The 12,707-nt window shown below is 41.2% G+C and overlaps 1 protein-coding gene across 6 annotated transcripts in view; it reads right to left on the reverse strand.

The window, feature by feature from the left end:
• Positions 1 to 12,707, reverse strand: part of FAM13A (family with sequence similarity 13 member A) — a 119,370-nt gene that overhangs the window by 35,083 nt on the left and 71,580 nt on the right. For 5 of the 6 annotated variants that reach the window (XM_033060312.1, XM_033060313.1, XM_033060310.1 and 2 more), the window contains 2 exons: positions 3,601 to 3,645; positions 1,915 to 2,094 (listed from right to left, as the gene is read on the reverse strand). In XM_033060312.1, the coding sequence (XP_032916203.1) occupies positions 1,915 to 2,094; positions 3,601 to 3,645 (225 nt within the window). The remainder of the gene's footprint in view (positions 1 to 1,914; positions 2,095 to 3,600; positions 3,646 to 12,707) is intronic. The other variant, XM_033060314.1, reaches the window with a different exon arrangement.

A 12,707-nucleotide genomic window follows, 5' to 3' on the forward strand; every position in this document is an offset into this window, starting at 1 on the left:
AGGAGAATTCATCTAGACTTGACTGGTGTGATAAGAAACCAGTTACTCTGCAGCATCTAGACAGTGCCAGCATGGCAAGTACTCAGAACAAAAACAAAACTAGAAGGCTCCAGTGACTTTCACAATTACAGATCTCTAGGTTTTGTTAGTGAAAAAGAGATACAAAGAGGTATGATAAATCTCTGACTAAACTCCTAAGATAACACATTTGCCTTTGTGGAAGTTTTAACAAACTCTTCAGCAGACCAATTACACATTCTGAGCCTGTAGATTATGTAATCTTCAAAGCCTGGGAGTTCACCTATGTGATTGTGTGATAAACACTCTTCCTGCCTGTTGTCCCACTTTGTGACATTACAAATCCTCTTGTGATCCATCACAAGGCAGGGAGATGAGATGAACTCATTGACAACCAAAATAACAACAGAAAGACATTTTGAAAGGAATTCTTAATTTTGATAATTTACCCAGAGAAACCCTAGCAATGTGACCTAAGGGAAAACAATTTGGACCACAGCCAGCATTCAAAACTTCCAACGTGCTTGAAATCCTTGGCTCCAGCTTTCTGGACCTAGCCTGAATAACTGTGTCAATCATATCTAGAGGCAGCTCTGTAACACAGCATTGAAGAAAAGCCCTGCAGTACTATATGCTTCCAAACACGTACACTAGCCAGTCTCTGACCTACTTACCTGAGAAGCCTGTCAGCAGGGCTACTTAACAAGAAAAACTACTTTAGAGCTCCTGCCAGATACTCTGATGACTCGCAAGTGTCAATTTCCCAGGCCACCTTTACAGTATATTTTCTTTCACTATGAAAATGGTGCAGGTTGGGATATTTTTTTGTTATTTTTGGTGTTTGGTTTTTTGTTGTTGTTTTTTATTTTTGTTTTTTTTCCTGGTAACTACAGATTTTTTTGTACAACAGCAGCACTGACACATTTTGGGAAATACCATGGTTGCAATACTAACACGAGGTATTGATGTCTATGGACCTGTATAAAAGCTTCATATAAGAAGGTACAGATCCAATAGAATTTGGGGAACTCAGTACCCAGGAAACAACAGAAGAACAGATATTTTGGAATAAACTTCAAATCCTAGAAATTCAATACTGCAGTGAGGCATACACATTCTTTACAAGAACTAGTGCTGTGTTACAGATCGACCGGAGTTAAGCACTGACTAGAATGTAGCCTTGCAAAGTCTGTGCTACAGTTTCTCAAATACAATTATGCCTTGTGTAACAAGTTTGTTTAAGCTGTGGTGGTAATACATTTGTACCACACAATATATGCCACAACTAGAGGAGTATGAATGGAAAAACAGGTGTTATATTTACTCTTTGACAGACATTTCATTAAATTCACTACTGTCAGGTTTCAACTTTGCATAATAGGGTGGATTAAAAAAAATAATCTTAGATTCTGATTGATCAAAATTCTAATTTCAGACAAACTCCCAAGTCTCCTCACTAAACCCAAACACAAGCTGTGCCTCCACACACAAAAGAGGAACTTAATCTCATTTTTTAAGACATTCTGAGTTCAGGAAAGCAGCTGAGCCCAATGTTTTTATCTAAAAAAAGTTACAGGCAGCAAAGCCAACTGCTTGGGAATTTCCACTAATGCAGCAAATACTGCAAGTAACCAATTCCAAACACTATAATTAAAAACTTGACTGCTTAACCCTCCCAGATTCTTATGCTTTGCCCCACTCCATGATCTAGTAAACTCTAAATCTCCCAGCTCTGACTGATGCCATGGAGCTCTGCACGGGCACTGCAGTCTGCTTTGCACTTTCAACTCAGGCCAAAGGTTCCTTTCATACCAGAACGTAGCATTGCCTTGATAAGAAGACGTGACTGGGGTAGACTTAAATACACTTTCCAAAACAAAGAAATCAGGCTCATACATGTCTCTGTTTCTCCGGGCTTCCTCCTGCTCTTTGTGGTGTCGCCTCCTCTGCCTGGCAGACACATTAGAAGAGGCTGAAGATGTCCCGGATTCAGAGTCCTCTGAACTCTGGCCACCTGAGCCATGAACATCAAAGAGATGCTGCTCCACGGCTGAGCGGATTGTCTTCTCTAAATACCTGTCAAGCCGAAAAATAAGGTCAAATTGAGCTCAAAGACTTTGTGGAGCTCCCTCTCTGCAACAATAAATAAAACAAGGGTATCTGTGGGTTATGTTTTCTTAGGATGGCAAAGTAGCACAAAATGTTCCAGTGCTATGACATATGCAAAGAGCAAAGCCAAAATCTTCAGATACCCACTGGTTCAAGTTCCTCAGAATAGCTGAGCCTTCTCAATTTGCTTTTTTTATTTCTAGGGATGTCTGAAATTTCAGTAAAACAACTAAGTTTACTTAGTGCAACTACAGACATTGGTGCCTAACTTCCATCCTCCACTTAAAAGCCCCTGCTCTGACAAAACTGCATTTGATACCCAGCCATGCTGACAGTGGTCAAGCCTGTTGTGCAATACCAGCTCAGTAAGGCAATGGATCACCTGCAAAAGATGATTCACTGCTGGCTCACACAGGGATGACAATAAGCCAACAGTAGCTCACTACAAACTCCTCACATGCATTGTGACCAAGCATGGGTTTTGTTCTGAGTTCATGCTGTTTTCACACATTCCTATCCCCAGCCACCCTGATAGTGGTGTGAGAGCAGCACCCTGAAGTTCCATCGGTTAAACATGTAGGACTACTTGAACTTTCAACACAACCAAATTTTCATTTTGGTACTGCCATTTTCTCATAATATTCCCTTCCTTCCTTCATCAGAAGAAGCTTTTATGGAAAAAGGAGGGTTTTATTTTCAAAGAGATCATATAGATACACATTTTTGTTTATGCCCCCATCCCATCTCTGTTTCTTGCAATGCTTTAAGCAGCCACCAAAGAATGGGTTTTTCAAACATGCATGTCCAAAGTCCCATGTATGGTTTCTACTGTTTCTTCCATAATGAAAACGTTATTTCAGGATTTGCTGGTTAATTTTCAACTCAGTAGCTACAGCACAGGTATCCATGTTTGGGCTGATTTCTCCTTTACAAAAGCTGTGCTAAGTTACTATATACTTGAAAGCCTGCTGGGAGTGCAGATCCTGGAAAAGTCAGAAGACCTTGGCAACTACAAAAGCCCGGATGGTTTAACTAGGCAAGCATGTCGGTACTTCACTACTGACAAAGATCAGTTCTGCAAACCCATTAGCCACTGGGAATTCCCAGCTCCGGCAAAGCAGTCAACTCCTTTTAGCTCTGCCCCTCCCAGTTACAGCAGTAGGGTCAAGTCACGTCCTCTGCCGGGATGCAACAGGGAGCAAACAAGAGCAAGAGGATGACACAGTGCAAACAGCTTCTCCAAATATGCAAGTTCTGCCTAAGCAAAACATCACAGGCGCAGTGAGCAAAGAACCAAGGGCCTGAGAAGTTTTCAGAAGGAAGTGATTTATTATCATTGCAGATTGGGAAACAATCCTTTATCCTGCCTTTTTGTTTATGAAAGGACAACTCTTAAAGAGAAATTAAAGATTAACCAGCAATACTTCAAAAAGCACCAAGAAAGATAGCTACAAAATTATAAAACACACTTACTCTCCTGTAGCAGGAACGTTGCTACTGACTTGTGATACATGGGCACTGTATAAAAGAAAAAAAGAGAAGTTACATCTTATTATCAATATAAGGTTTTAAAATCTCTTGCTCTTTGCAGTGCTAAGATTTAAAGGTCTGAGCTGTCTCAACAACAATTGTGTACACATATCACAGGTTTTCCCCTTAAGGAATTTTCACTCCCACTGTGATGTGGTAACTTTTGACAAGTCAATATCCTCATCAATTAATTTCCCTGTCATTCCCATGCAATAGGCAAAGTCTAACAGCAAGCATTTCAACCTTAACATGTTACAGATTTTTTGTTTTCTTGTGGGCTTTCTGCTGCTGATGTTTTAGCCTCATCACAGAAGTCTTTGCCTTTTGAAGCTGACTTGAAAATGTATACACTTAAATATTTAACTGCTCTCTCTGTTTAACTATTCTCTCTTTGAACACGCTCAAAGAACATATTCATATTCTTTGCTTCACATTTTAAAAAATAAAATCCATGCATGCTTCTCTCCTTTTACCTCGGTCCGTTATCAGGCTCAGGAAGAGCTGACACAAATGTAGATGTTATCGCTTGCTGTTCAGAGCCCTTCTAAACAAGCTGACCTGGCACAGATGTCACCGCTTTCTTCCCTCTGCCAAGCTGAGTCCCATCCTGCCCCTTTTTCACTCATTGACTCAGCTGACTCAGCCTTGCAGATAAGGTGGCACTGCCTATTCATCTCTCCTGCTACCTCCCCTTAAGTCAAATAAACTTCAGGCCTAGGACTTTCATTTCAAATTATCCCTGTATCAGCAGAGTACAACTGGAGGATAAATCCCGGTAAAATGTGGTCAGGGTACAAAAGCCAAGCTGGATGCAAGATGTTCTTCCTGCCATAATAGCCATTCATTGTTTTCAGTCTTCACCAGTTTCTCTCAAATAATTTGACTGCAGAACCACCAACAGTTGATTTGCCTCCATTACCCGAAGGTTTCATCTCCGCTTCTCTTGAATACTTTGCACTTCACTGTATAGGACTAGAGCCAGCTAAGAAGCTGCAGCACTCTCAGATAACCACTCTTGTGGCTTTACTGGGTTTGAGTGTCACTTGGGCAGCAGGCAGGCAACAGAAGAAGAGAAGGATAAATGAGGGGTCACTACAGCTAATTTAACAAAACCAACAAACCAGTGTGACTCCTCCCCACGAACGCCCAGCTGCAAATTACACTTGCAATGTGCTTCAGGCTGAGCCGGTGTGTTCAGCTGGGGTCTAACCACACACACATCCTTGCCAGCCCCAGCTCCACTCAGTGCTATTCTCCAGTCCCAGCACAGGTCACCAGCGTGGTGTCACATCAGGAAAGCAGTCATGGACTTGCCAGTATGTTCCACATTACCTGAGCAGAACCTGAGCAGTTGTCTCATTCAGATAATTTCATGAAGACATACAAACAACTATTACTGTACCTACTATTACAGATAAAATATCTGCATACTGGAAACAAAATCTGCAAGATCACACTCTTCCCATATCTAACATCTTATTGACTACAGGATGGCTTTGGAATTTGAAGTGTACATTTCAAACTTTCCTGTGTGTTTATAGGAACCATGCAGCTTCTTCCCAGCCCAAATCTATTTTTTAAGACCTGGTCTCCCATGGAGATATATTAGCAAGTAAGGTGCTAGCGTGGTAGGCTAACCCACATTATAAGAAAATTAATGCGCTTGCTACAGCTCCTACACCCATGGGAGTAGGTTAATGCTGTATCACCTTTTTATAGTATCTACATGCAAGCCAAACTGAGTGAGGTTGTCTTTCATATCACAGGGTTTTTTCTGTGTTTTCATGCCAGGAAAGTGGTAGTGGAGAGGAAGAAAGGATTGTTTGGATTTCAGCTTTTCTAAAACATCCCTAGGATATAGGTTTCTCTACCAATAAAAATTTTTCAAACACCCAAGTACATTCTAATTCAAAGTTAACTGTGTGCTTTACTAACACCAATTCAGTTTTAAGTACATTAACCTGACTAATTTTTAATGACATATAACAATTTACTGTATCTAGAAAAGCCCTATTCAGGCAATACAGATTCTGTAATAAAGACACTAACATGGTGATTTTCAAACTACTGACAAATAACAAGGAAGTACATATCCATTACATGCAAGCTAAAGCTCTGACATTCCAATTTTATTGTACTGAACCGAAGTTTATCCTTAGCTCTGTGACAACTTAATGCTCTTTTATTAGCCCCCTCTCAGTATGACAGAGATTTTAAATCAGACTTTTTCTAGATACACTAACTTCCTTTTAATTCATCAGTCTGTAACTTTTCTGGCTACTTCATTTTGAAACTTAATTTAAATATGTTGCTAAATTGCTTTACTTACTCTCCACCAACCTTTCTTACACCAAAGAACTTCACATCCAAAACAACTGGTGGAGGGGAGAGTTACACGGTGGTTTGAGGATTCGAGCCTGCTGCGTGACAGAACAGGCAATGCAAGAGCACCTTGGCAAACCCAGGCAAAGACACCACCCTGTAAGGATCTCAGAGCCCAGACAAGCAACCAGGCAGGCAGGGTGTATCCTGCAGGGTTTTCCAAACTTCCTGGGTGGCAGAAGTCGCTCTGCTGTTGGATTTATGTGGAGCAGGCAGGGCAAGCCATGCCTGGAAGAGCCCTCTTGGCACGCCCGCCTGTGCAGGCAGCTGCCTTGCTCAGTAAATCATCCCGACAATAGGAACTCATGTTCTACTTCAGTTCATTATTTTCTCCTCACATCTGCTCCATTTCACTGATACGTACGGTCAATTATCTCCACAGCTAGATTATCTTTATTAGATTATGCATCTGCTGTTGCACAGCATGCTGAGAAATACCAACTTTTCATATAAATTATGGGTTTTCCTCAGTTGACTGAAGGCAGCAGGACAGTTTCCCAGTGCTGGGAGACTTTTACTTTCAGAAAGCTAGCCCGAAAACCTGCATAAAGGCACACAACTATTTTAAGAGCTGTGAACTTTTGAACTTGTTTCTTACGACCCTCACGCTTTTCCTTTTGGGAAGTCTGACCTCTAGCACTTCCCAGTTTTGTTTAACTTGTTTACCCAAGTCTTTTGCTCACTTTCAGAGGTGCTCTATCAGCTCTGGATAATGTTCTTACTTCACACTTCTTACTGCATGACCTCCTTTCTTCTGTTTCAGCATTAGGACGAGGTGGTATTTTCCATCACCATTAAATCTCACCTGCGCCCCCTTAACTAGTACTGCCTAAGTTTAAAAGATGTGCACTGGAGTGAGAACTATCTCATACAATGCCTGCACCTTGTCTGGTCTGTGTTGGGCATCTTGTGACAGCAAATACTGGATATCAATGAGTTGGATATCAATGCCCCTGCTCCTGATTTCTTTCATTCAAGCCACTATTGAGCAAAATATCTTAGCATCTAGACAAAAAGAGCAAAAAAACCCCATCAAACAGAGCAAACTAGGAAACTGATATACTGGCATAGTGTTTTCCCAGACTGGGTTTTCATTTATGAAGTCAATTAATTCCTGACAATACCTAATGGCCTAATTCATAAGGTATACTTGTAGCCTGGTACTAAAGTCACCTGCTGCTGAGATGTATTTACAGCCCACCTGCTTTATTCAGGAAGCAAAGGTGGCTTTTGTTCTTCTTTTTGCTTTTTTAAAAGCCAAGCACAACAGTAAGAAAGCCTCAATAGACGCAAAAGCTTTTTACCATTTTGCTATTCCAGCAAAACTGAGGATGTTTAAATTGCTTTGACATAACAGATGGGAAATTCCTGAAGTCATCCTGGATATAGTATTTCAATCCTTGATCTAGGAAGTTCCTATTCATAGGTATTTATTTGGTCTAAATGCTAGCCACTCTCCACACTGTGACATGCAATACTGCAAACTCATGTGTGATCCATTTTAGGACAACTACTTCATTTCACACACTTTCACCAAAGAGAAGTGCTGTGAAGACATACAAAATGTGAAAATTATGAGTTTCAAAACAAAAGGGGTGTGCTCTTCGTTACTGGGATGTCCCATCACACAGAGGACATGCTTTCATTATTTTCTCAGCACCTTCACACTTTCAAAAGCTTGGATCAAATTATGCTTCCTTTAAACGCACTAAATTATTTTTACACTACTTTGTTATTACACAGAAAACTAACCCCACTAAAAGCAACTTTATTCAGGATTCCTAATGTCTTTCACTTGCACCTCCTTCATGACAGATGCACACTGACACCTACTGCTTGGAGCAGAGACAACCCTGTAGGGGATTCATAGAGGACACATGATTCAGCCTGGTGAATTTGCATGGCTGTGTCTGTGCAGGCTCCCCTGCAGAGCAGGGAAATAATCCTCAGGGAGCCTCAGACCTGCATGGCAGCTGGGCACCAAGAGCAGGGTCACCCTGTGACCTGGCAATTACTTTCAACCAGCGCAGGTGTGATGGACATGAGCCCACATCATATAATGCAATCATGATTTCACAGCACTCCTGTGGACTTAGGACCTCTTATGGCACATCCCATGGAGGGAGAAGTGTCCAGCGTGAAGGTGGCCAAGCAAATTTCTGAGCAGGTGTGAATTCCAGAGCAAAGTTTTCCAGTTTCTTCAGGAAACTGACCTGAGAACAAACAGCATAAAAGATCTTACCCAAAAAACTTCAGGGTAAGAATACCTGACCTGCATTATTTAAAGAGCTGTCTCAAATAAGAACTGTTTAAAGGAGAAACAGTCAATTATACTGAATAATGCCCACAGGAGTACTTCTAGGAAGAGAACCAGGCAAAACTGTCCAATGCCTTGCCCTGTACCCACGGGTTTTAATGCAATTTTGGCATTGCTTGTGATGTCAGGTCTCATTACAATTTCAGTTTAATGCTCTGCACGTTAACAAGGAAGCTCCACACTACAGAACTTTTGCTTTTCTCCCCTGTAATACCATTCTGGCTTATCTCAGGTCGTAGCCATCAGGGAGCTCCTCTGGAAGCATCTAGTGACTAATGTCACATCTAAGGCACCTACACCAGCACAAAGCATGCCTAAAGATTCCCTGACTTCTGGAAATTCACACATGGAATGGATTGTGCTTACAGGGACTTGCTGCTGCCAGATGCCGCTTCATTACCTGAAACTGCTGAGTGTTTCTCAGTACTGATTACCCAATGCAGCTGGTATTCACAGTCTCACAAAAAAAATTACAGGAGCAGTACAAGGAGCACTTTTTAACAGCCTCAACTCCCTTTACCACAAGGTTTTGTTACAAAAGGTTTTGGAACATAAACGCCCAACAGCCATGACTCCCTGGAACAATCAATCACCTAGCAAGGTTTTCATCTTCTTTTAACAGAAGAAAAATATTCTTGCCTGGTACTGAGCACAGCTGAGCCAACAAATTATCTACTCAAGGACTACAGAGAGGGAGAGGATAACTCTGGTCAGCAGCAGGTGAATGGACTTAATCCCCAGGTCTCTCAAACAGGTCAAGCTGACATCATCCTTATTATGCCCACTAAGAAAGAGTTCCAGCTATGAAATTAATAATTTTCTGCCCAAATATATTAATGAACTGTTTGTACACATCCTCTCTTGCATCAGTATTGTTATTTAATGTAAATGTAAATAATCTTCCCTCTCTGTCTAAAACTCAGGGGGAATATGAGTGCTCTGGTTCATTTCTTACAGTAGCTAGGACCTCTGTGCTCTTTTCTCCATCTTCTAACAGTCTTCCCATTTCTTTAATCATCTTCACCAACCAAAAGCCATTGGAACACAAGTGACTTGAAACTGTGTAAGGCTTCACCTTTCTCTTGTACGGGGGTAACCATACTCCTAAGTACACTGAAAATACTTCCTTTATAGATCCACTGTCATTGATTACTTCAACTTGAGTATTTTCATCCCATGCCTCCCTTTCATCCCTCCATGAACAAGTTATGCTCACATACTTTCTTTCCCCTGGCATTTCCAAACGTGAGGAACTCCCCTTTCATGGCAAAGATCTTCATTAGACCTCAGGTATATTACTTTATTACTTATGTTATTATTTTTATAGCATATATATTTAACTTGATGCTTATCTTTATCAATATATAAATATATATGACAGTGAGATATTTTACAAATATGTCTACATATCTCACTCTATATAATATCTCACTGTCACATATTTTCTCCCAGAGGATACTGCCAACCCATTCACCCTCCTAAATTTCTCTTATAGGCTCAATTAATGAACATGATTTGAGTTTATTATGCCAGTGGCAATTCAGGAAAAGAGGCTCATGGCACTTAAGGACCTCCAGCAGCAATCCCCTTCCTCTCCTACCAGCAATATCTATAGGTCTTACCTCCTTCCTACCCAGCTTTAAGTTCTAGTACTCATGCCCACTTTTTCCATACAGATGGCATGATGTAAAACATTTTGCTGACATCAGACAGATTAGGCATATTCCTTTTCTTCCTCTCACTGGAAGGTCTTTGAAAAAATAAAGTGGTTGTACTGGTGTTACCACTCTTTACAAACTCATGACACTTTTTGTCTCATTTACTGCTTAGTCTCATACTGCTACAGACTGTTTATTCCCTTACAAAGCAGCAGTGGTGATAAAGTCTTGACTTTCCCAATGTCAAAAGCAAAAAAAAAACCCCAAAAAACAACAAATCACCATCATTTTAAGAAATAGTATATTTATTGGTGGCATTTGGGCAGTTCTGACTTAAAAGTTAAGACATTCAGCATTCGTCTTATTGTTGAAAACAGCAATCAAGGAAACATCTCGATTGTTAGCTGACATGGTACAGCACTGAATAATCAAGTCCCTGATTTGATCCTATTAAAACTGATTTATGGAGGATGTGCTGGTTTTGGATGGGGTAGAGTTAACTTTCTTCCCAGTGGTTGGTATGCAGCTATGTTTTGGATTTATGCTGAACACAAGGTTGATAATATGGGGACGTTTGTGTTATTGCAGAGCAGGGCTTGCACAGAGCTAAGGCCTTTTCTGGTTTTTGTACTGACAGGGAATTTCAGCATGGGAGGCTGGGAGGAGACACAGTCAGGCCAGGTGACCCAAACTGATCAAAGGGATATTCCAGACCATGTAACATCATGCTCAGTGTATAGGGTGAGGGGAAGAAGGAGGTGACATTTGAATTGACAATGTGTGTCTTCCCAAGTAGCCATGACATGTGACAGAGCCCTGCTCTCTGAAGATGGCTCAACACCTGCCTGCCTATGGGAAGCACTGAATGAATTCCTTGTTCTGCTTTGTGAGACTGGCTCTTTCCTACTAACCTGTCTTTATCTCAACTCAAGAGTTTTCCAGCTCTTACCAGTCTGATTCTCTACCAAATCATGCTGGTGGGAGAGTGAGCAAAGCATCTGGTTGCTGGCTGTGGTTAAACCATAACAGAGGGACAGAGTGTTCCTTCTATCTGGCAAAAGCCAAGTATTTATGGAGTGTTTGGAAGCTAAAGAGCTCTTGCTTACACTTACTTGTTGTATAATTATCTATATGGAACTACATAAACACAGCAGTGACCGCTCTGTACCCAAGCATTCATGATTCACTTGAAGGATTACTACGGCAGTATTTCAAACTATGTAAGTGTGGCTGGTAGCAATAGAGACAGATTTGACCATCAGACAGTCTCCCCTTCCTTGCCCATGGTGTGAAATGCAATTCCTACATATGTCATGCACAGCCTCTGGGGCAACAATTAGAATGTTCAAAGTCACACAGAATAAACTGGCCACCCACTCAAGTTCTCACTTGCTGAAGCACCAGGAATTGCCCAGCCAGCGCCAGCTCTCCTGCCAAATTAACTGCACATGGCAACTGACCTCAGGAGGACACATTTCTGATGTGTTACAAACAGAAGCAAGACTTACAAGCTGTTCCCTTTATTTACAAGTAACTGTATCCCAGCAATGTTACAAAAGACACGGGCTTGGCAGGAAGCCTGTATATCAAGGTGTGCGGCTCCCTCTCCACTCCTACCAGCCATTTCCTCACTTCCCAGCTATGTGTTTATTCCTGACTGCTCTCTTCCTATTTGCAAGACAGATTCCCATGGAAACCCATCCCTTAATTTCAAGTGGACACACTCATTCTTTGTTCTCTCCCCTCATAAACCTACATCTCTATTTAAGATGTTCAGATTTGCTCCCTTCCTCTTAGAAATGCCCTGCTTTGATACCAATTTTCTCAGGTCCACTCCTTGTTCCCCCATCTCTCCTTGGTGATCTTGACAAGGTCAGTCAAAGAGAATTTCCTTCATGGATCATTCTTCTATAATCCAGGAAAGGGCTTGGAAGGGCAGTTTTCAGCAGTAAGACAGATGGAAATGCAATGAAAGCCTAAATCATTTGAAGGTCACATTTAGCCGGAAAGAAAAACAAAGGGGTGGACAATTTTCAATGGAAAGACAGGATGAAGATTTAAACTAGGGAAAATTTGAGACAGGGGAATGTATTTATGCAACCACAAAATAATCTCCTGAAGGAAAAGGCAGAATCTCCTTCGACAATTTGGAGCTTTTGAGGCACACACTGAGCAACATCTGCACAAACAGATTGCAGGGAATGACAGTGCATCAACAGGAAGGCAGACAGGATCATGCAACCAGGCTACTCCATGAACAATTCCCTGACACATTTCTGCACAGTATGCATTAACTGCACTCTTTCTAGGCTTCATGTTAGAAAAATTCTTTAAGAAAAAACCCAAGCTACAAAGATAAACAGGAATATATGCCAGAGATTAAAAAAAATTTCAGACATCACTGTAAGAATTCCAATTATCACTCTTCTCACAAAAAGCACCACTAGGATTTCTTTTCATTTATTTAAACTCTGCAGAGATCAAAGAATCCAATTATAATATCTGGCCCTTCCTCCTCTGCAGCCCTTCATTGTTAATTGCTCTGGCTCCTGTTCTATACTTCTGTTAAGTATAAATGAAAGCACTGGAACTGAGTCTGCTACTGAAGCAAGCAGAGCAAACTTTCACAGATGTCAACAGAATTAGACCCTTTTTACAAGCAGTGACTTTGCCCTCCAATTGGCAAAACAAGA

Source organism: Catharus ustulatus, chromosome 5 (genome assembly GCF_009819885.2).
Source record: "Catharus ustulatus isolate bCatUst1 chromosome 5, bCatUst1.pri.v2, whole genome shotgun sequence".
Lineage (NCBI taxonomy): Eukaryota > Metazoa > Chordata > Aves > Passeriformes > Turdidae > Catharus > Catharus ustulatus.